Consider the following 24,381-nt stretch of genomic DNA (forward strand, 5'->3'; position numbering starts at 1 on the left):
GGAAACGCCGGAACCGAAGCCAGCCAATCTTTTCTGCCTCTCGAAAGCCGTAAAGGAACGATGATTGCGCTGCACTTTCATTTTCGTCCGCCATCAACTCAAATTAAAGGCCCTCCAATATCGAGATTGATCCATCCAATTCTCCATCTCGCTCTCAAATCAAACGTCTGCTGGAAATTTGCGTCTTTTAATTCCTCTCTCCCAACGTCTCGTTTTTTCCTCTTCACCTAAACCCAATGCTTACGGAGCAGCAGCATACTACTCCCTCTCTCACAGTTTATAAGGCACGCGCGTACCCCTAGGTCGCAAATTTGATCAAGTTAGCATTAGCTATATGTTATAAAAATTATATCACTAGAAAGTTCAGATGTTCTATTTTCTAATGATATAATTTTTATATTATATAATTTAAATTATATAGCTTAAATTGGTGACCTAGGGGTACGCGCGCGCCTAATAAACTGTGAAGGAGGGAGTATATGAAATCGATGACGTCGTTTATTAATTCTACGGTGGGCACGAATCGAATCGACACGGCCGGTCTATCTCCCTCTCCGCACTTCCGCTTGCTTTTATTACGACCTTCTGTGGTTCAAACTCCAAAATCCCATGCCAAGGGATCGCATGCGGGATCTAAACAAAACTTTTCTTTTCCTCTCCTTGCGGCTTCTTATTTAATGCCTAAATGCAAAAGGCTAACTGATAATTTGCACGACCCTTTTCTACAAATCCACTGCTGCTCCTTTTCCTTATCCCTCGTCGATTCATAATCAATTAATCAACGATAGAATAATCCATCTCCAAACGTACGAATCGCAGAAATCACCTGTTCAAATGCCCAACAGAAAATATAGAGATTAGCACGAAATGGCTCTCAAGTGCACAGAAGCAACCAAAATATAGGTTTCACAGATTTAACTTATCAATGTTGCATTGTCAGCACAACCATCATGAACCATAATCTGACATACCAACTTCGCCACTAGAAAGAAAAAGCAACCGTACCAAGAACCAGTCCACAAAAGGCAACATTCAGGTGCCCACAGTTTGCACTACAAGGACATGAAAAATCATTTCAATAATATCTGTCCATGTCCATTTATAGGAATCCAAATTAGGTACCAACGTCTCCCACCTAGCAAAACAATTGAATTGTTCTAGCACTGGTAAAAACACAAGGAAATTGCAAAATAGAATCAAATCAACAGCATGAAAAAAAGCTATTTCTTCACCAGCATCCAACATGCATGCTCATTCACAAGACAAAATGATAAATAATCTCTCCAATGTAAAAACATGAATCAATCATCTTGAACCCAGGCATACATGTATTTTACACATACATGTTGTTGTTGCCCAGGTTCTGAACTTAGGACAAACACATAGCACACACACTATGTATGCCCAGGTTCTGAACTTGCAAGGCCCAGCCCTATGTATAACCAGGTTCCAAGGTTATCAAAACAGCAATTTAACCTTGCACAATAGCAATCCTTGTCAAATGACTAGGCCAGCCACACATACAATATTTACAAGGCTATTTGAACTACTGTCCACCCAATCTGAACCAGGAGACAACTCAACTTCACTGTCACCCTGCTATTTGGCTCATTTAATTTTGTGAGCGCATTTTCCATACAGTATAGTAATGCTAGTGAAGTTGACAGGCTAACAGGGAGCAAAAAACTTCAAAAAGCAGCAAATTTGACACCACAACGAATATTACCTCGAGTGAGAGTATCAACCTACTGACCACTCGCATATTCAACCCATATAACTGGATCTTGTAACATACGATTAGCAGAGACCAAGTTATATAGATGCATTACTTTCAATAAGTTGAATTATATTCCTTCCAAACAAAAAGAACACAGAAAGGAGCTATTATTCGACCTTGGGCATGAGCGTGTACTACCTGCGCGTCATCTTCTTTGTCAGTGTGGACGAAGCACACCTTGCCGCCCCTGGCTCAGAGGCTGGAGCTGCCCTCGCCAGCCTTGTAGATGTCCCTGGAGTGGTGCCAGTTATAGCATCAGCTCCCCAGCCGGTCCGGAAGCAGCAGGTCGGGTGCACGTCGGCGTCATGGGCGACATGGAGACATTGAGACGACACCCAACCATAAAAAATGAAATGGTCAGCGAGCTATATAAGCAAACGATTACATTATGCATCAAAATAAGTATGACTAGATTCATTCTACACAATCTGATCTTGTGTAATAAACATGAATATTCTGTGTGGAACCATAACCAATGGCCAAGCTCTTGTGAGGTGTAAAATGGCTACATCTACTTCGCCTTGCTAGCTCATATTCTTCCCATTGCACAAAGCGTAGCAATGATCCATTAACTCGTGATTATGGATAACAAAGTATAGATCTAGCAATTACTAATTCATATTCAGATTTGAACCAAGTGAAAAGATTGCCAACCTTAAAAATACAAGGTTGGTTGTAGATATGAAAAGAACTCGAATAGATGACCAAGTACACGCATATCTATCTACCGTCAGATCATTACAACCAATTCTAAAATTTTAAAAGAACCTACTCCAATCCTATAGCAAAACAAATATAGTACATCTTCTGAACCTAGCACAAGATGGAATTTTTATATAGCCTGGCTATCCTGCAAGATTGGTTCGTGCTGCAACATAGCACTCTGAACATTTATTGACTGATCGAATACACACGTGACTAAGCAGATGCATTTTTTCCCCCAAAACCAAAATTCCTGCAGCTGCAAATCTGTGCGGGAGATGAAAGAATTGGTCTCACCTGCGTCGTGATACCAGTGCATCCCGCCGACGGCGGCGACCATCAGCAGCCCTCCTCCGGCAGCCTGCACAAGGAAGATGCGATTTTTTCAGAACTGGGGAGAAGAGGATTGGGGGCTTTGGGTTGCAGAACGGCTCATACCTCGAGAATGACCTGCGGTGGTCGATGTTGCGGTGCCGGCGACGACGCTGTACGGCTCCATCCGCATGGCCACGGCCTCCAAGCGCAAGGACCCGGTGGTGAAGGGAGTCGAGGGACGGAGCGGCGAGGCGAGGTCGGTGACGCGGAAGAAAATGGTAGTCCACGACCACGATGCCGGCCGGGCGGCGACTTAGGGCTTCGCGGCGGCGAGGTTTTAGGCTCGATTGGAGGCGCGTCGGCGAGGTATGCTGCAGGAGGTACGGTGCCGGAGCAGCGCCGGACGGTGGCGAGGTCGGGGTGGACCGGCCGGAGGCGAGAATGGGGCGAGGTCGCGGAGCAAGAGGGCGGAGGCTGCGTCTATCTGGGCGCGCTAGAGGTGGAGGGGAGGAGCCGGCCGCCGGTGGTCTGGGGCGGCGGTAGCGGGCGAAAGCCTATTTGGAGGAGTTTCAGAGGTAGATGGAGGAGTCGGGTATGCGCGAGAGTTTCAGTGGTAGGTAAATCACGGATATAGTTTCGCTGGCCAAAATTCCGTCCATAATTTTGGGCCCAAAATAACGCTTCAAAATGCAAAACTCCCTTGCGTGCTTGGTTAGGACTTAGGAGTGGAATTGATGCATGCATGCACTATACACGTGGTAGCACTTGTCACCATTGGGATATATTCCAAGAGCCATTTTTGGAAAAGATTCGACGACAACAATCTGTTGCGGCATGCCAAGTCCAAGCACAACACGGATAATCGGGTATTTGCGTGTAGACGCCTTGTGAAAACCAACCGTGGCCCGGCGATGGCGGAGGACCTGTAGATTCACGACCACACCACATGCGCTTGTGTGAGGCGATGGAGTCAGCGCAGGCCAAGAAGCCATGAACCGAAACAACGCCTTAAGAAACCTTGAGCCAATATGCTAGGCTTTAGGAGCTTCGATGATGTTAGCGATTGTAGAAATACCACCACCGAAAAATTGGGAGGGGGATGTGCATGCACCAAATTCAAAGAGCATTGAGGAGTGTCGATGGAAAGGCATTCTATACCCCGAGACTATATGACCAGCTAGAGTGCTTCTGGCGAAAGGCTACGACCGAGACGGTGCGACACCGAATTGTCATCATCATGGTTGAAACACAACATGTTGTTGAACGCTCTTCCTAGGATGCTAAGATAACTTTGCTTGTAACACCATGATCATAATATTGCTCCTATTAGGCTAGATCCCAAGGATAGAGGGATGAAAAGAGCCAAAGTTGTCTCATGTATTCAAGGCCCACATCATAATGCCAAAGTAGACATTGATGGGTTCCCGGGCCAACACAAGGCCCACATCCGTGCAAATATAGGTATAACTTCATGATGATACAACCATAAACACTATTACCTCCATCCCAAAGCTTAAAGCTTTTTTTAAAAAAAGTTGTACACTTTTCAACATAACTCCCAAATAGCTCTCCAACTAAGGCATCAGGAACAACGGGTGTGCAACCTAGTTGTTGTCGGGCGTTGCGCCCTCGACATTAGCTTGACAATGTACACACGTCGAAGATGGTGATGTAAAGGCCATGTGATATAAGTACAAAACATTGTTTAGTACAAGATTTGTAAATTGCTAGTATAATAAAGAAAATATTTTTTTGGACACATGGCTTCGGTACGTATACGCTGCCACTGACGACAATGGACTAATATTGAATTTAATTCTCGTAGTTAGTGGTGATGACGTCGACCAAACTTACAAAAATATAAGTGTGTACTTAGCCAAGACCTCGGGTGTACATTGTCGTAAAAAGGATGACTATAAGGGTGCTCAAACCAGTAAGGTGTGCATGGTGACTATCTTGCCATCCTTGGTGTGTCCAACTATAAGGGTGCTCAAACCAGTAAGGTGTGCATGGTGACTATCTTGCCATCCTTGGTGTGTCCAACTATAAGGGTGCTCAAACCAGTAAGGTGTGCATGGTGACTATCTTGCCATCCTTGGTGTGTCCAACGAGCGATATATCGATGTTTAGCATAATATAACAAGCCTAATGGCACATGAAATAATAGGTAATAAATCCCAAAGCATAAAATAATTGAATCAAATAAATATGCGACAAATAAACTATAGTTATTAACTATCCCTTGGCAAAAACTAGGGACGATGATGACAATAGTGCTCGACGGCTCCGACACCAAAGATTGCCAAGAGCGATAAAGAGCGTAACACCGATTCACATAAATCATCTCCAACGATGATCGTGATTAAAATATTTTACATAGCTCGAGATTTAATATGCAGAATTTCATAGGTCAAAGTTAAAAGTCAAACCAAGCATTGAAGTGTTTACTGGGAGCACCATTATTGCATAAGTAATATGTAATTAAGACACCAGGGCCAATCCACATCGATTTGATACTTTGGACCGTTAGATCTCGTGTATATCCATCTTTTTGAATCATCGCTGGAACCCCTTCTCTGCGTTAATTACCATCGAATGGCCTGGCCAACGTGTATGGGCTTCTACTCCACGGACCGACTAGGCTGCCCTCTCGTTAATCGGGCCGGGAAAGAACTAAACTCGTCAAACAGGCTGAGGGCCTGCTCATTCCCTGGACCACACCCTAATGTTGATCCAGCATCTACACGTCGTCTCCTCTTCATATCCTCGAGCTTTGATCAAACTGATGGTCTTGTTCCCGTAACCGTCCTCTGTACTTGCGTTACTCTCCGTTTACCTTAGCTGATTCCTCATATGTTGCCCTCAATCATCTTTCAAAACTTGGGTTATTGCCTATATATACATTAGCAAGTGGGGGAGTGTTTTAAGGCCTATATTTAAATAATTTTTGGACTTCCCGGGCAACGGCACCCACCCTGCATGCACCGCCTTCATCTCGCATGGAAGCTCATCACTCATTGTTTTTTTGGTATGTGCGGATTCGGGGTGTAGTTGTTGATCTTGGGGAGTTGAGTCGGTATTTTGTGTTAGTGAGGTAATGTGCGAGTACAAGAACATACATTCGTTGACGATGTTGAGCACGTGACAGTGGATGCGACACATGCAAGCGGTGAATGTAACAGAGAGATTTTCCACTGCACCTAGAATATCAACTAAGTACTTAGTTCCAATATTCTCGAGGAGTCCGACCGAGGATATATGGGTTGTAAGAGACCATGTCGTAGCCGTCTCGTGCAATTGTACATGTTAGGTTGATCGTTGGAGTCGACGAGCCCCGGTTCAACGACGGTTTTGTGAGCAGTCTACATGGAACCATTAGGGTCGGCAACAATGTTTCTCCTCATTATGGTATTTGTATTAATTAGCCAAAATCAAAACCCGAGGAGGGAGAGGTAATAATTAGCGGACAAACCAAAACCCGAGGAGGCAGTCTGGCTATTATGGTATTTGTTCCCTGTAAAAAATAAATCAATATGGAGATCATTAGTAGGAGAAATTTATGATTTGTGAGTTACCAAATCTAATCGGCTGAAAAACAGGACGCAATTAACGTGGGAGCAACAAAACCTCACCTCACCTCACAACGCATGACCTCACCTCACAATCCCCATTCTCCTATCCATCTCTCACTCCAGGGATCCGCCGCCGCCGCCGCCGCCGCCGTCGCTCGCTGCTGCTCCCCGCCTCGCAGTTCACCGGCCGGCCACGCGATTCCCTCGCCACCGGATTCCCCACTCACCCAGGCCAATCCCATCAACCCCACTGATGCCCCACGCGTCCGCCATGCTCTAGGGGCCGGCCGGCGTTGAGAACCTCCTCCCGGCCGTTCCTTGTCCTCGCCATCCAGAGAGCATGGAGTTGGGCGCCCCCGTCACGCTGCAGGTCACGCCCCCACTCACAGCTATCAGCTATGGCGCCTCCCGGCCTCAATGCACCAGCTGTGGGCGATGGCCCAAGCAGCAGGGGCGGCCGGCGCTGGAAGGCCTCCTCCGCGGCGTCCGCGTCCCGCGATCGTGGAGCTCGTTGCAGGGAGGCAAGGAGGAGTATGGTGGTCGCTTTCCCGGCCGCCGCCGCCGACCTCCTAGACAACCTCCCCGACCTGCGGCCGCCGACTCCGTCCCCGGCCTGCTGCTGCCGGAGAGGCGGAGACCACTCCGTTCCTGTTGCTGTCGGCCACCTCCTAACCTGCACCTACCCGGTGAGGCCCCTCTCCTCCTTCATGTCTATTCCTTGTGCAATGGCCGTGGTGTTTCTTTTCTGCTGCTTGTTGAATATGTCCAAGTGACGATGGTTTTACTTGTGATACTTGTTGAAAAGTTAGTCAACACAAACCATTTATATAAAAATAAACCGAGGTTGAGGGTGGTGTGTGTTCTCCCGTTGGAATAGTGTCTTCTGATTACTGAAACCACCCAGAGTTAACCATAATTCATTGATGTCCCAGTAAATGCGTGGCGGGACGCCTGGGGCGATACAGTAGGAAATATCATCAGGACTTGGGAGGTCGCGGCGTGCCTTCTCTCGATGACGGGCGGTTCTTTTTTTCGAGTGGATGCCACAATTTTGGTACAATCTGTGCGGGCGGGGGATTGGTGGCAAATGGCGTGGGCGTGGGGTGTGGAAAATGGAACCACATCTTTAGGCTAATCATAATTGTTAGATTTAGGTGATTAAGGGTAATGATTAAGTGGGTAACTGATGCATCATTGGAGAATTCTGAAGCTTTAGATGCGGGTAATCGTGTGGTTGATGTTATATGGATCAAACCCCTCTTGTGTTTTTTTATATTAGTGTAGACGTACAGAAAAATAGCTTTGGAGCTTATACTTTCACGGGAAGAAAATTTTACAACAGTTGTATGGATGTCGATATCCTATATCTATGTTGCAAAAGTGGTTTAGGGCTTGGTACTAATGCTGCATGGTCTGATGATTAAGTGGAACAGCCCACCAATCTGCTGCAGAAAACCTATCTATTTTTCTTGGCGAATGACAGATTTACAGTCACATAGCAGTGCTGCTGCAGTATCCAAGTTTTCTTTTATGATTGTAGCTTCCGTGTGAGCCTCTAATATGGTTGTTGGTTAGATATTTCTGTTGGTTCATCTTGTTGTAGGATATGCACCTATTCATTTTGCTATTGCTGGAGATATCAAGTAAGAGAGCGAGTAATGGACGCTCAGAAGGCAAAGTCATCCCATCAACATCTGATGGCAGGACCTTCTGCTGTAGACCCTTGATGGGCTGAGGCCACCAGCTAGCACGTGAGGGTACTCAATACCCAGTTTGAAATATGTATCACCTTTGATAAAAATTATCAATCAGCTTTTGTGCATGATGTATAATTGTAGCGGATTTGTGGACGTTAGGATTCCAGCAGGCAAAATATAAATTACCCCCCTGAGCTGTTAGGCTTTTTTCGAAACAAAAAGTTTCTCTTTGCCTTCTCGTTTGATCTTGACATGCCGCTTCTCATAATCAAAAGTAACTGGGCTATGAGTTAGCATCCAGTCACCTCCCAATATAATGTCATACCCCTTCAGTGGTATTATTTTGAAGGCGTTGAGGAATTTATGGCCTTGCACAGTGTATTCCATGTCGGTTGTGTGGGACCCTGTGTGTAATTCGCCACCTCCAGCCACTAGTACTTTTTCCAAAGTGCTGATTGTGTGACAATGAATTTTTGTGGAGAATTTGAGGTCCATGAATGTGTGAGTGCTCCCCGTATCCACTAGTGCTAGAGCTCTTTTGCCTCCAATATTTATCCTGAGTGTGAAGGTATTCGTGGAGCTGTTGCCTTTAGCCGCTTGCAGAGATATTTGCATCATATGGTTATGTACAGTAGGAGAAGATTCAGGTGGCTCCATTGTGTCAACTGTCTGCTCAGTGTCATGGAATGTTTCTTCCTCTTGAGTTTGATCTTCTTCAGTGGCCATCATATTTAAACGCTTGTACTGTTGGCATCTGTGGCCTAAGAACCATTTCTGACCACAGTATTTGCAAGTCCCTGGTTCGTTGTATTTAGCCTCAAATTTGGGTTTTGGCTTATCAGGTTCCTTTTTTGTCACTGCACCCTCTGTTGTTGTCACTGGTTTAGATGCGAACTGAGAGGTGTAGCTGTTGCGATTTGTGTTTACTGCATTCAAGCGTCGATTATGACTCTGTGCTGTAGCTTGTGATGCCATTTCCATGTCACGGGCATACTCCACGGCTTCATATAATGTGGCAGGTTTGAGTGGCTTCATGTAGTGTTTGATCTCTGCACGGAGACCGTTGATGTAACACTTTATGTAATATGCCTCCTTTGGCATCAGGATTTTGTTTTTTGTAGTTTGATCTCTTGTCCTCAAACCTGTCTGTGTAGTCATGCACTGAACTTAAACCTTGCTTGATGCAATTAAATTCTTCAACAGCCTCATAAGAACTGCTTTCAGTGAACCTTTGCACCACCACTTCAGTAAACTGCTTCCATGTGAGGCCCTCGTCAAGCACACCCGAATTTCGCAGCCATGTGTCAGCCTTGCCAGTAATATACATCTGGGCATAGTCAAATTTGGCATCTTCTGGTACATATACCATTGCAAAGTATTTGTCAGTCATTCTCAACCACTCCTCTGGATGGGTGCCATCAAAACGTGGGAAATCCATTTTAGGAGCCTTGGCAATTGACCTATAGAACTGAGCATCTCTATCTTGCTCTTGGTATCGATTTGCTCGATGATAATTTCCTCTATCATTGTAACCTCTGTCCTGGTGCTCTCTGTCCTCATTGTCATGGGGAGGTGGATCAGGGCGCCTGTTAGTTTGACGATGCATAGGGTTTGGCTGGTGGTAATAGTTGCGGTTTTGATTTTGAGGAATTATTGGATTGTCTGGTGGAAGATTTGTGTGTGGGTAGGCTTGGTGAGTGGGTGGAGGGTGGTAGTTGTTGTACTAATGGTTTGGTTGGGGGTTGTAATGGTAGGACCAATCTGGAATTGTGTTTGGGTAATAATGGGGATTTGGTGGATTGTATGGGTCAGGGTTTAGTGGAACATGGTACGATGGGTTGGCATGGTGATGAGGATATTGGTTCCACTGTGGGTATTGCTCTGGATATGGGTATGTGTTTGGGTTGTAGGGCTGGTGGTAGGGTGGGTATTGGTTGTTGTAGTGGTGTTCGTCTCCCTGCAACTGCTGGTGCTCATAGTATTGATCAACATCCAGATACTCAAACTGCCTCTTGTTCTTGTCCTGCTGCTCGATGTGCGTTAATTCTTGCTGAGGCCGGGCCATGTCAGGGCGTCTGCGCCAGTGCGGCGGCTGAGAGTGTCCCCTGGTACCTCTGGATTCATCTGTTGCAGGTTTAGAGGAACTTGCACCTTGAGCAGCAGGTATCACAGGTTGAGGTGGACCTACAGCTTGAGCAGCAGCCTGTGCCGCTGTCACAGCAGTTTCAGCCGCCATAGCTTCGGCACGGCGACGTTCTTCCTCCAGGACAGCGTTGCGACCGGTGCTCTCAGACAACAATAATTCAAGCCGGTTCATTTGGTCGCTCAAGGTGGAGAATTTACCTTCAAAGCCGTCGAGTTTGACTCCAATCTCCTCCATGCGTGTGTTCACATGCTCCATGTCGAGCTTCAGCGCCTCGAGTTCTTGCACCGCTGCTTCTGTCGTCTTTGACTTAGGCATTTCATCGAGCAGTTGATGAGCTTGTACTGCTGCCGATCTCCCGCTGCCAGCGCCCAACTCCAAGACGCACCAACCAAGAGCAGCACCGGGATTTGACCGCTGGGGGAGATGATCCCCAGCAACCGTGCCGCTTCGCTCGATCTGCGCCCGAACAGTGCCGCCGCCGAGCCGCCGCCGTCGACCACGTCGTAGAGGACGTCACCGCCACCAGCGCCTCCGTCGACCAACACCCCGCCGCCGGGAAAGGGGAGAGGAGGGAGGGATTCCACGGGAGATCCCAACCTCCCTCGTCTCTCCAATCGAGTCGCCGCCGAATTCTCGAGCTCGAGCTGTAAGCTCTGAGCGAGAATTTTTTTGAGTCCAAGGATGGACTGGCTTCTGATACCAATTTGTCAGATCCCGGGAGGAATCAGACAGATAAACTCCCGATGTGGAGACCCAATCTATGAATTTTGGGGATTTCTAATCTAAGACAGGAAATAAGGAACAGATAACTAGGGTTTTTGCCTTTAGCATATTTCATTATCGATAGCTCTGTCTTCCCACGAAGGGGGCTCATATAGCCAGTTTGGTTGTTCCCGTTATTACAGACAGACATGTAACAGTAAAAGGTGAATAGTAAATATTCTTCCTGGATGGTAAACAGTGACGTCAAAGAGCTGTTCCATCTAGACCGTTGGCTCCGAAGAGAAGAGGAGGACCGTCGGATCTCATACTTAGGTGAAGTGTTAGCTTGTGTCTTGACCATCTCCAGCTTCAGGAGCAGAGGAGCTGACAACTGCCCTTAAAGTATGTATATCCAACTTCCATATGCCCTTGTTTTCATTTTGGTTTGTAGGATCTGCCAAGTATTCAGGTTGAATAAAACTGTAATAAGGTTAAATCATGGCACGTGGGGAATACACTCTAGCAGGTGGAAGCCCAAGCCAGCAGCAGGACAGCCTGCAGCTTAGCAGCAGTTTGGATCGGAACCGAAGATGTCCTGTTGGATCCTGGACATGTATCAAGTCCGGATTCACCCTAGATTGATAGGTTCATATCATACTGGGATTAGAATTCATAAGGTCTTATTTCCTTTGCTTTGTGTTGCAATCGCCAATCTTTGTGAGGTTGAGGACTGTCTGCAAACACTAGCTTTAGAGGTTGTGGGCTTGATTTGGCCCCACGCTTGGGCTACCTCCTCGGCTTGGCAGCGATGATGTCCAGCCTAGGCTTCATGCTCTTCGGTGAACTACTAGTTCACCTTCAGTTTTCTGTCTCACATGTGCTCTGTGATTGGCGGTGATGTTCGCCTCAGCTACATAATCTCCGGTGAGCTACTGGTTCATCTTCAGTTCAATGTCATACTTTTTCTTAGTCGATCTTGTCTTATTTTCCATGAACAAATTCTATATTAGGTATGTGCCTTATGACATGTGTGATGCAGTGATGTGGTGTTTCATTTCATGTTTAGTGTGGTGAAAGACTTCGTAGTGATGTCACTAAAGTTTTAGGTTGCTGCATTGTCGTGCCTGAACATAGTTTGCTATCTAGCTGTGTGTTGTGTAGTGTTTCTTCAGGTTGAGCTCCGGATGGTCTATCAAGTTGCTGGATAATTATTCCATGAAATTTGGTACAGTGGTAGCTTTATTTTCATCTGAATTTGGTTGCGGTATCACTTGGTAATAGATCAAGCATGAAATTTCATAGAAGTGACTTATTTCGGTTGTGAGCAGTTACTCTGGACAATAGTTTTTGAGCTAGATGCAAGTACAGTGTGTCTCACATTTTGCCGCTACCTTAGTCCCCTTTTCACTGATACATTCGACACTATAGGACCTAATTAGTTATGTGTAAACGCTTTTGACAGTTTGGTTATTAGTTGATATGCTTGTGCTGCATGGCGTTGGGCCAGTCATGTTCTTTGCACATATGTTGTAGTATGAGGCTGTCGTTTATTTGCTAAAGCAATATGTTTTGATTGAAAACTGGTGTGTTAGTTGTTTATAGCTTCATTTGTTGTGTCACTCTTATCATTCACTTTGTCTTTTCATCAATCCTGGAAGTGATAGTATATATGTCGACATTTTTCGTGCAGCTCATTATCAACGGCATTTAAGAAATGTTATCTGATTATGTGTTGATTTCTTCGTGCAGCTTGTCATTGAGGAGATCTGTTGTGACCTCTAGCGTTGTGACCTGATTGGAAGATCACTGCCAGCCTATGGCTGGGAGGCCGGCAGTCCCCTCCTCCATGTCGCAAACTTGTCATAGTGGCGCCACGTCGACATGTTGTCCAAGCGTCCACCTCTGGTAAGAACAATTCGTTTCTCGAATCACCGGTTTCCCAAGCGATGCATACACATGTTTCCTTCTCCCTAAGTTGGGATGGTGGATACATGGATGACCAAGTCTAGAGATCTTCAAGCTTGTTTTAAAAATACCCAATGGCTAGCTTTGTTCAAAGTTAAACTGATCTTTTTATCAATTTGTAAAATGCATTATGTATTACAGAGAGACTCTTGCATATATCATGCATTTTCATTACCCTTGTTTTACTGCCAACCAAGGTACAAATGATCTGTTGTCTAGTCATTTGAGCCCATCTGAGCCCGTATACATGACAAATGAGAACTCTCCCAAATGGATTCTATTCCTTTGGGATCCGTTGTGTTGTCTTCATTTTCCCCTGTCATTTCTTTCGGGGTCACTATCGGATGGTTTATGGCGGGCTGTTGTCATTGTTTTCTCTTTGCAAATTCCCTTTTTGCTTGCTGGTTGCTTGGCCTACTTTTTTCTTGTGATGCTATCTCTGCTGGATCATATGTGGCGGTGGCCATTGTTATTGCTGACCTTGTGGGGTTGTGCTACGCTGGTCTGCTGTCTTTGTGGGGCTTTGTCAGTCGCTCATGAGCCACTTTTTGCTTTATGTGGATTGTGTCTTCTTATTATTGGTATTGTCTTTGAGTGAATGTTGCCGGCTTTGTTCTGTTGTGTACTGCAATTGGAGGATTTTTTATGCGTGGGGATTTCCATTCGTTGTTCTCGTATTGGTCTATGGTGTAACAAACATGAATCGTCTTGTGAAGCTTGTTAGATTGGAGAGATTTGTCCTGCTTCAGTTACTGAGGCTGTAGTTTTATAATCTGGTGAAGAAGTGATCTTGTATCTTTTCCGGTTCCAACTCACATAAGGGTATCCCTTACCTTACAAGAAGCATCAAGGAACAACTAGAAAATCTCCATACCTTGAGCAAGAGAAACTATGAGGTATGTTATTGTGATGCCATCTTTTCATCTCACAGTCAGGTTCAGTAATACTCCATGTTGTAAGGGATGTAGAATTGTTATAACCTATGACCTGGTCATAGTATAACTATGTGATAGTGTTACCATTGTGCTTATTCATGTGTATGCACTCTTTGGTGCCACCATGGGGTTCATTGAATGGTTGTAGCTATTCAGCATATCGTCTAATCCGTTTTGAGGTTTGACTGGAAACTGTAGTGAGATGAATACAGTGCTTTTCTTTACTGTGTACCATTAGTTTATGCCAGTCCAACATGGATAATATTTGCTGAAATTGCAATTTAGTCTGTAGCATTAGTTAATGATGATTTCATTTGTTTAGAGAATTCATCCTTAGTGGTACTGTGTGTAACATGCTTACCAAAAATTTCAATGGACAGGTGCTTTGATCATTTGATCGCATATTTGGACATCTAGGGGAATTGCTAATTGATGAACTCGTACCTAGGACCCAATAGTTGCCAGGTCACATGTACTTGTTTTTCGTAGATGTGGTTATGCTAAATACACCATTGAATTGTCTGTACCAAGGAAACAAATAGAAAGATAGAGTATTTTATCCATCTAAACCTGAAAATGCCAGTGTATGTCGGCATGCACCCTATTAGGTGGATCCCCTCAATGAATTACATGCCGACTCCAATCAATCTTTGCGGGTTTGACCTTGCAATATTTATAATTTGGAATCTATTACAAGCTTGTGAAGTAACCCCATCATTCCTTGCAGCTTACTGACCTTGATGATGTTGCCTCCTCTGGACTACGAGGACAAGAAGCTGCAGAACTTATCCACGGAATCTCAAGAACCTGAATGAAGGAACTGATGGACTAGTGGAAGAAGTCTGGCATCGATTTCCCCTGCGTGGGGTTGACCTCCAAGTGTGGGTGGAGCTCCAACATGTATAAGGTCATGCAAGCTCTTAGACACGAGCAAGCAGGCATGCGTACATGCACGGCCTCGAGATGAACCCATCATCAAGGACAATGTCACCCAGGTGGACAGCTCAATTTGCCAAACGCCGTTTTGTATACTTGCTACCACATATAGCTGTCTATGTACCTAGTTGTCCTGAACTAGCTAGCTCAAAGGTACCAGCTTGATTGTATATAGATGCTTGGTTTGCTTCTGGGTTTCGATGTGTAGTATGGATACGCTCTGCATTTGATTATATGACGTTAATTGAAAAAAGAAGGGTGGTTTGCTTTTGAGTCCAATTTAATTTCAGAATTCTTGGGCAACATCTCGGGATTATTTCCGAAGGTTTCTCAGGATCATTTCATAATGTTATAGCTCCCATCGATGTGGCTATATGATTGATCTTGCTTTATGCTGGCGAGTACATGCTTTGACCAGCTAGCTCTCGATCCATCTTAGTCTCGCCAGTATGTTTAGTTCTATGAGATGCCACTATATTGTAAGGCAGTGATTACCACTTTCTAGATGACGAGTTGAGTTGAAACAAAATACTATTGAGTTCAGTAGCAACGAAGAGGAGACAATTTGATCTGGTATTTAGCAAATCATGTCATACCTAGCAGCCGAGATAATCCTCTAAACAAAATTAAAATTAATCAACAATTTATCATAATCATTTAAAAATTTACAAAAATAATCAAATAATGGTTGGTATGTTCGTATACGGATGGGTGTCGGAGAAACCGGTTTCCGGCGAGATCTCGGAAATATCCGCCGAGAAAAAATGATCGTCAAGTTATTCATGCTAAGGAATGAATCCATGGGACAATATCATTAGACTATCGGAGGAGCAGCCGTCTGGTATGCACACTTTACTTTTAGTTTCTTCGGAAGCCTATGTATCTCCTCGGGAGACCAAAAACCAGAAGAGCCCAAAAAGCTAGGCTAATAAATTTCTAGGTGCATGCGGAGGTGGTAGGAGAAATTATCTCCAGACTGTTTAGGGTGCCCACGCAGGTTAATGACTGTGATTTCATCTCCCCTTTTCAATCGCATGGTTGTGAAGAGAGCGATCCGTGTGCCAGGCCAATCAACCAATCAGTCCCTAATTTCTCCAAGTGTGATCTTTCTCCTTGCTTCCCGTCAAGAAAAAAATGGACTCTTCTCCTTCCAAACAGAGCCTATAAGTACAAGGTCATGGCCACACCGCGGGCGGCATCGCGTGCGTGACTTGTGACTTTGGACTTTGGCGAGGAGAGGAGAGGAGAGGACTTGCCATGCCGACGGCGAGGCGACCACCGGTAACTCCATGCGTCCTAGTAGTTAGTAGAATCGATTGTTTTCTTCTCTTTTTGGATCTGACTCCTACCCAATATCTTTCTGTAGGCCCGGGAATTTTCTAATGAGCTCCGATCTAGTTCAAAAGTATCAAAGAGCAGCACACCATTGTTTGAGGGTCCTGCAGGTGCAAATCAGTCAGCTGGTATTACAGATAATTCTGCAGATGCGTACTCCAAGATGATTACTGTATTTATTCCGCTTCTTGTTGATGAGGTTGTTCGTAATTCTACGCATTTTTTAAGTCCTGGTATGATACTATATGTCACATGAAATCTTTTTCATCATGCATATTCGTGATGCAGAGCTCGTTCTTGGCACATTTTATGTGCTTCGACGTTGCATTGGATGCTTCAGATAGTGAGGAAAATAGTACGTCTCCAAGATCTTCAGAAGCCTCTGGGAGTAGTGTCAAACCAAGTAAATGAGCCACCGACACTTAAGTTAAACAGTGTTCATGATGATTAAACTATTCATACTTTTTGCATGCTATAAAACTATCATCTTACCAATTTTTCCAGGTAGCAGTGGAGATGATATTGGAGTGCTGAACCAATGCTTACAGGAGTTGCTCGATGGTATTCAGGTTGGTGTTGTCTTTTCCACTTGTAAATTTTGGAGACAGGTTAAATACCAAAAGTTATTTTTGGATAAATACGAGACTAAATTTATGCTATTCCAAATGAAATAAAAATACATCGCAGTCCTAACTTTTGCAAAAGGTACCCTAAGAAGATAGTTGATCCTAAGAAGATAGTTGAAAACGCCATTGGGACCCTCTCCACCGGAGGTGTAGACAAGCTTGACGCCTTGGCCGCCCACACCGTCGCCGGGAACGATGCCACTTGGAGACAGGCAGACATTGATTACCGCGATAGAGCTGCAAAAGACCCTCCCCTTTGGCATGCCTGCTAAGAGGGAGAAGATGGAGGGCCGCCTTTCAGCCATGAGAAGCAACGGGGCGCTAGCTGTTGAAGAACCGGTGCGAGGACAAACTCTCCAAGGCCGCCATTCGACCAGAATAATAAGCAAGATAATGCCCTCAAGAGGAACCCGGAGAACCTCTAGATCCCGAGCCGGCGCAGTAGAACTGGCCAGTGTGGGAGCTTGTTTAGGAGCTCCGCCTGAGTGACGACCTCCAAACGCCGGCCGCAGACGTCGGAGTAGAACACCATGAAGCAGAATCAGACCAACCCGAAACGAGTCAGACCTTCTTTTCTCTTCCACATACATGACGATTGGGAAAAGAAGAGAAGACCGGCTCCTCGGCTCAATTTTCTCCACAAGTGACATGGGTATACCATATTGGGTACTCGACATTACCATCCCTGGTGCGGAGCGGAAGAATTGCTACCTTCACTATGGGAAAAATGCAAGGTATTCCATCTTCTTCACTATAAGACTAATAAATAATAAACAGGGAAACTCACCATTGAATATTTTAAGGATGAAAGGTCGTTTACTTTGAATAGATTGCTGGACTGAAATAATGGAAGCGCTAGTGCGAAAAGTGCTAGTTCCAGTGGTGCTTATAGTTTCATATTGGCTGGTGCATTTGATCACTGCACCCACTAAAGTTTAGCTTGTAATTCTCGAGTAGTCCGTTCCAATTAACATTGAGAATTATATTGCTAATTCTACTGTGTCATTTCTTGGTTGCAGAAGGAGTTTCTCGATAAATATGCAACCTTCCTCAAACTGATTGCCAAAATATATCCCAATGAAACCGTGACATCCGTCAACGATATGAGAGATACCCTAGCAGCTCTATAGCAACATTGCTGTTTGATTAACTTTACAAGGTAACTTTGCCCAATTTCCCTTTGGTTATTATATCTTGCTACTTACTTTTTCTTTTGGATGAATCTTATTGGCATTATATGTTCTTTCTAGTATGGCGTATGAGTTTTTTTTTGTAACATGTAGAGTATATTCATTTCACACCATGCTTTGAGGTAATATCATTGTAGAGAGGACTGAGCCAATCTGGGTATGAGCCTGAGCGAGTGAGGTGGTTGACGGCATGCTTCACCGACAGCTCGTGATCATGTAGAAGTATATCTAAATTAGCAGCAAGAACCCAACGTTGTTTTTTTTTCCTAATTGCCAAAAAAGGAGGGCAGTGTTCCATCTACTTTTGCATGTATGTAAGAATAAAAGTAACACTGTAGATTTAGTCAGACTTAATCCTGCATGTATTCTGCGTTTGCATGTGAAACATAGCACCCGCGTATGTTGGCAAGTGAGCTTGCTAAAGTATTTTCACAAATGCAACCATACTATGTGGATACATGACATCGCAATGTTGTTGAAAACTGTCCCGATGAGTTTTAAGTTCTCAAGAAAACATTAAAAATTGAAATCGTATATAAACAAGTCTGCAGTATTTGAAGGCTCTTCCAGAAGCACCTCGGATGTTGAGTGTGCTCCACCACTAATATCCCGCATTACAGTTCTACATTGCCATGTGTTCCTTCACGAACAACCTGTTAACACCACTCTACTCAGAGGAATCTATTTCTCAGGAACTGGTATTACAAGCCATGAATTTAGGTCTTAGCCATTACAAAGGAGAAGAAGAAGAGAGGAGGAGGAAGGAGAAGACAGAAGCAATGACTATGACATTGTACAAATCAAACAAGCCTTATAGGAAAAATGACTATGACATTCCTCTAAAAATCGAACTTTCCAAAATAGGATCGAACTAAGAAATGAAAAATGCTAACTAGCAACAGCAAGGGGTAGGAGTGAGCGATCGTCACACCATTGTGTGCTCTCAGAGTTCTCTATTTGTTGTGTTGCCTGATAATTGGTTTTCGCTTGCGAGTCCTCTTGACAGAACGCCGATCGCCAGCACAATCTGGCGAACATGCAGAAAATCGTTTATTTGACGAGTTTTTGCAGGTGAGAGCATGTACAAGGGCATTTTTTGAGCCATGCAATATGGAAAATGGAACATAACATAACATGTGTATGTATGTATGTTTGTAGGCCCGGGAATTTTCTAATGAGCTCCGATCTAGTTCAAAAGTATCAAAGAGCAGCACACCATTGTTTGAGGGTCCTGCAGGTGCAAATCAGTCAGCTGGTATTACAGATAGTTCTGCAGATGCGTACTCCAAGATGATTACTGTATTTATTCCGCTTCTTGTTGATGAGGTTGTTCGTAATTCTACGCATTTTTAAGTCCTGGTATGATACTATATGTCACATGAAATCTTTTTCATCATGCATATTCGTGATGCAGAGCTCGTTCTTGGCACATTTTATGTGCTTCGACGTTGCATTGGATGCTTCAGATAGTGAGGAAAATAGTCCAAGATCTTCAGAAGCCTCTGGGAGTAGTGTCAAACCAAGTAAATGAGCCACCGACACTTAAGTTAAACAGTGTTCATGATGATTAAACTATTCGTGCTTTTTGCATGCTATAAAACTATCATCTTACCAATTTTTCCAGGTAGCAGTGCTGCTGATTTGGGAGTGCTGAACCAATGCTTACAGGAGTTGCTCGATGGTATTCAGGTTGGTGTTCTTCTCTTTTCCACTTGTAAATTTTGGAGACAGGTTAAATACCAAAAGTTATTTTTGGATAAATACAAAACTAAATTTAAGCTATTCCAGCCGTGGAAGCTTCACATGTTTTACATACCATATTTTCAGGAGGACTTCTATGCTATAGTTGACTGGGCATTCAAGCTAGATCCATTGAGTTGTATAGCAATGCACGGCATAACGGATCGATATATTTCTGCTCAGAAGGCAGAGGTTGCAGGATATGTGCCTGTGCTTCTTGATGACTTGGAGACAAGAATAACCATTTTGTTTGGCAGGGTTTGTCTCTACCTCTAGGTAGCCTCGCTCGAGACTCTGTTTCGTTCTTTACTGTTTAATTTTTTGGGGCAGGACAGTTCGTCGATGATGCATGTTACCAGATCGAAAAGTATGAGCGAAATGTAAGACAAGTTGGAGTGGTGCCATATATTCCCAGGTACATGGTTATTTGTTTCAAAATACTTGTGCAAAATCCAGAAAGGCCAGTGTTTAGCTTAATGTAATGTGTAGCTAGCTTATGTCTATATCTATATGTAGTTTTTCACTGTTTGTTTTTTATATATAGGTTTTCTCAACTTGCAGCGCGTATGGAGCAGTATATCAATGGATCCAGGGATCTTGTTGACCAGGCATATACGAAAATTGTAAGACTTTACTGCAATGCAGAGCATGTTTTTCTCAGTGAACAAATTATTTTTAACTAAAAACCATGTTAGATGATAATCACTGACAGTTCTGTTCAACCTAGTCCAATACTACTAGTCGGAACTATAATTACACTATATAATAAGTTCCTGATTTAGATAATATTTCTATTTGACTGAAATAGGTTACCATTATGTTTGTGACTCTGGAGAAAATTGCTCAAGTTGAGCCCAAATATGTTGATATAGTACTCTTGGAGAATTATGCAGCTTTCCAGCACAGGTTTTGTTTCTTGCCTTTGTGCACCTTCCTCATACAACATTTTCAAGAGTTAACACCACTTTTATAGAAATGCTGGATATCTATGTATGTTTATCCAGAATACCTAATGGTCTCGACAACTCATTGACCTGTTATATTATATCTGCTGTACAGTCTATATGATTTAGCGAATGTTGTGCCAACACTTGCTAAATATTATCATCAAGCCAGTGAAGCTTATGAACAAGCTTGCTCGCGCCATATTAATCTTGTTATATATATTGTAAGTTTTTTGTAACTCCTTTTGGTTCCATATTGCCTTTGGCCATGTATACAGTTAGGCCTCTATATTACCTCATTCCAACCATTTTTTGTTTATTTTTTTATTTCAGCACTTTGAAAAGTTATTCCAATATGCTCGGAGAATTGAGGAACTGATGTACAACATGAGTCCTGAGGAGGTAAGTAGTGCCTTTAGGTTTGCACTTCTTTTCTCAAGAAAACGCAAAAGACTTTTGTTCTTCATTTCATTGAAAAGATAGAGTTGGTTACAATCCTCCTAAGTTTTGCACTTCAATATGATACTACCTCTGTTCCAAAATATAAGAAGTTTTTTTATTTAATTTGAGATACCAAAATATCTATTTAGAAATGGCCGGAGTACCACTTATATATATTATATATCATAATTTCCATGCTGCTCCAATGACTTCCTATTAACCTCTTAAGGATTCCCACCTTAATTTTGTAATCAAATTAAGATCATGGTGCATGTCTTGATCAGTTATCTATTGTCAGTAGAAAAGCGAAATACCACTTATATATATGTCACGACTCACAACCCAAAATAATATTAAATTAGTTATGCTGTGATATATACAAACAGGAACACAGAAATACTACTGATTCTTTCCCTAATGAAACTTCTTATTGTTCTAGATTCACGCACCAAGTTGTAAGATGAAATCTCTCATGTAAAATATGTCGCTAACATGTATTTGCTTGCCATACACATACATTCCCTTGCCTAACTATTTAATGTATACAAAGTTTGAGTACTCCAGGTTTAGTCCATGTTGATCTTTTCGTTAATATCTATTTTCCATGGATCTTCCTTATGACATAATTGTACAGATACCGTTCCAAGTTGGAATGTCGAAGGTAGATTTCCGCAAGATGCTGAAGTCGAGCCTAACTGGTGTATGTAAAGAGTAGAACAATTTTTCTTCTGTTTCCTATGAATTATCTCAACTGATCTAAAAACATATTTTTGACCATTTTCATTTTATCTTTATGACAGCTTGACAAAACAATCAACGCGATGTATAGAAAACTACAGAAGAACATAACCGCAGAAGAATTGCTACCTTCTCTATGGGAAAAATGCAAGGTATTCCATCTTCTTCACTTTAAGACTAATAAATAATAAACAAGGAAACTCACCATTGAATATTTTAAGGACGAAAGGTCGTTTCCTTTGAATAGATTGCTCGACTGAAATAATGGAAGTGCTAGTGCTAAAAGTGCTAGTTCCAGTGGTACTTATAGTTTCATATTGGCTGGTGCATTTGATCACTGCACCCACTAAAGTTTAGCTTGTAATTATCGAGTAGTCCGTTCCAATTAACTATGAGAATTATATTGCTAATTCTATGTTGTGTCATTTCTTGTTTGCAGAAGGAGTTTCTTGATAAATATGCGACCTTCCTCAAACTGATTGCCAAAATATATCCCAATGAAACCGTGACATCCGTCAACGATATGAGAGATACCCTAGCAGCTCTGTAGGAACTTTGCTGTTTGATTAACATTACAAGGTAACTTTGCCCAATTTTCCTTTGGTTATTGTATCTTGCTACTTACTTTTTCTTTTGCATGAAACTTATTGGTATTATCTGTTCTTTCTTGTATGGCGTATGAGTTTTTTTTTTGTAACATGTAAGAGTATATTCATTTCACACCATGCATTCAGGTAATATCATTGTAGAGAGGACTGAGCCGATCCGGGTTTGAGCCTGAGCGAGTGAGGTGGTTGTCGGCATGCTTCACCGACAGCTCGTGATTATGTAGAAGCGTATCTAAATTAGCAGCGAGAACCCAATGTTGTTGTTTTTTTTGTCCTAATTGTGAAAAAAAGGAGGGCAGTGTTCCAACTACTTTTGCATGTATGTAAGAATAAAAGTAACACTGCAGATTTAGTCAGAGTTAATCCTGAATTTATTCTGCGTTTGCACGTGAAACACCGCGTATGTTGGCAAGTGAGCTTGCTAAAGTATTTTCACAAATGCAACCATACTCTGTGGATGATTACATGACATCGCAATGTTGTTGAAAACTGTCCCAATGAGTTTTAAGTTCTCAAGAAAACATTAAAAATTGAAATCGTATATATAAACAAGTCTGCAGTATTTGAAGGCTCTTCCAGAAGCACCTCGGATGTTGAGTGTGCTCCACCACTAATATCCCGCATTACAGTTCTACCTTTCCATATGTTCCTTCACGAACAACCTGTAAACACCACTCTACTCAGAGGAATCTATTTCTCAGGAATTGGTATTACAAGCCATGAATTTAGGTCTTAGCCATTCCAGAGGAGAAGAAGAAGAGCGGAGGAGGAAGGATAAGACAGAAGCAGGGAAGGCCGAAGCCGTTCAGAACCCCCTCGCATTTGTTCTCTGCCTTGTATTTATATCGTTGTCCAAGTCCAGTTTCATACCAACATGCTCACTGACACTTGGGTCCCACCGTATTAGTAGAGGCAGGCATTAGCACAACCATCTAAAGGTCCTCGGCACTTTACCACAAGATGCTCCGCGCTCGGCATTTCGCACCCCTCAGATAGATGGGTGTGAATGGGCAACGGAGGATGGACACCTTGTCAGCCGAATGTAGAGTTTGGCTATTTAGCTACGCACCTTTGTCCATCGTCTAAATTCTGTCCATTGGCTATTTGACGATGTATTGTTACTGTTTTGAAGAGATTAACATTGTACACATGGATTTAATAATTAATATCTCATCGAGTGTCTACACTGTCTAGCATATTTCGATGAAGTTCCATGGATGTTTCTACTTCTAAAGATCAATGAAACATACGTGGCACACTATGAAATATTTGTGAAACTCCCTCGAAATATCTCTCTCCGCATGGAAGACTTGTTTTTGTTTGAATAGATACGAGCAAAATAAATGAACAACAGACAAATATGAAAGAACTAGCAAGATGATCTACATGCACACCCGATCACACAGCAACCAACAAAGTTCTGGTATTGTTACTATTAATCCAGAATTTCTGCTAGTTAACAAGAATTTTGTACCTATATTTAAGCCTTGATTATTGTTAAGATACCAAGGAAAAATAAAATTTGTATATACATTCTAGCGGCTTTTACATGCATGCAGTGTTTCGTGAAGAAAATACAGTTCACTACAACTATTGCTACGTTTAACGAGGTTCTGAACTGATATACATACTCCGTATTCTAGCAGATTGATCTTTTACACGACCATGTATTAAACATACCAGAAGTACAATAAAGAGACAAGTAGGAAATTACAGAAAAATAAACATGTGATATTTTTCCATAATAACTGGATAAATGATTAATTGTTTGCATAGTTGTGATCGATACAAATGAAGCTTTGCATAAGGTTGGAGTCAATGGAAAATTCTTCCAAAATTATCTGCAAAGTACTAGTTCGTAAGAAAAATGACTATGACATTCTGCAAATCAAACATGCCTTATATGAAAAATGACTATGACATTCCTCTAAAAATCGAACTTTCCAAAATAGGATCGAACTAAGAAATGAAAAATGCTAACTAGCAACAGCAAGGGGTAGGAGTGAGTGATC

The 24,381-nt window shown here is 42.9% G+C and overlaps 1 protein-coding gene and 2 long non-coding RNA genes across 4 annotated transcripts; all 3 read left to right on the plus strand.

Moving 5' to 3' along the window:
* Positions 1 to 6,899: 6,899 nt before the first annotated feature.
* LOC124703666 lies at positions 6,900 to 15,031 on the plus strand. Of its 2 annotated transcripts, none has more exons than XR_007003211.1 (3): positions 6,900 to 7,052; positions 12,661 to 13,772; positions 14,539 to 15,031. It is a non-coding gene; the product is annotated as an uncharacterized LOC124703666 (long non-coding RNA). The 2 variants fall into 2 exon arrangements; XR_007003212.1 differs by lacking the exon at positions 6,900 to 7,052 and adding an exon at positions 10,858 to 11,835.
* Positions 15,032 to 16,233: 1,202 nt separating this feature from the next.
* On the plus strand, positions 16,234 to 22,533 carry LOC124703665 (exocyst complex component SEC3A-like). The gene is made up of 13 exons (XM_047235888.1): positions 16,234 to 16,281; positions 16,371 to 16,485; positions 16,587 to 16,651; positions 19,726 to 19,896; positions 19,974 to 20,053; positions 20,183 to 20,261; positions 20,447 to 20,544; positions 20,698 to 20,806; positions 20,916 to 20,984; positions 21,658 to 21,723; positions 21,824 to 21,913; positions 22,201 to 22,340; positions 22,496 to 22,533. The coding sequence occupies exons 1-12, from the start codon at positions 16,246 to 16,248 to the stop codon at positions 22,309 to 22,311; spliced, it is 1,089 nt and encodes a 362-aa protein (XP_047091844.1). The 5' UTR covers positions 16,234 to 16,245; the 3' UTR covers positions 22,312 to 22,340; positions 22,496 to 22,533.
* On the plus strand, positions 17,404 to 18,333 carry LOC124703667. Its single transcript, XR_007003213.1, has 3 exons — positions 17,404 to 17,442; positions 17,728 to 17,867; positions 18,036 to 18,333. It is a non-coding gene; the product is annotated as an uncharacterized LOC124703667 (long non-coding RNA).
* Positions 22,534 to 24,381: the final 1,848 nt, after the last annotated feature.

The sequence above is a fragment of the Lolium rigidum genome, chromosome 3 (assembly GCF_022539505.1).
Source record: "Lolium rigidum isolate FL_2022 chromosome 3, APGP_CSIRO_Lrig_0.1, whole genome shotgun sequence".
Classification (NCBI taxonomy): domain Eukaryota; kingdom Viridiplantae; phylum Streptophyta; class Magnoliopsida; order Poales; family Poaceae; genus Lolium; species Lolium rigidum.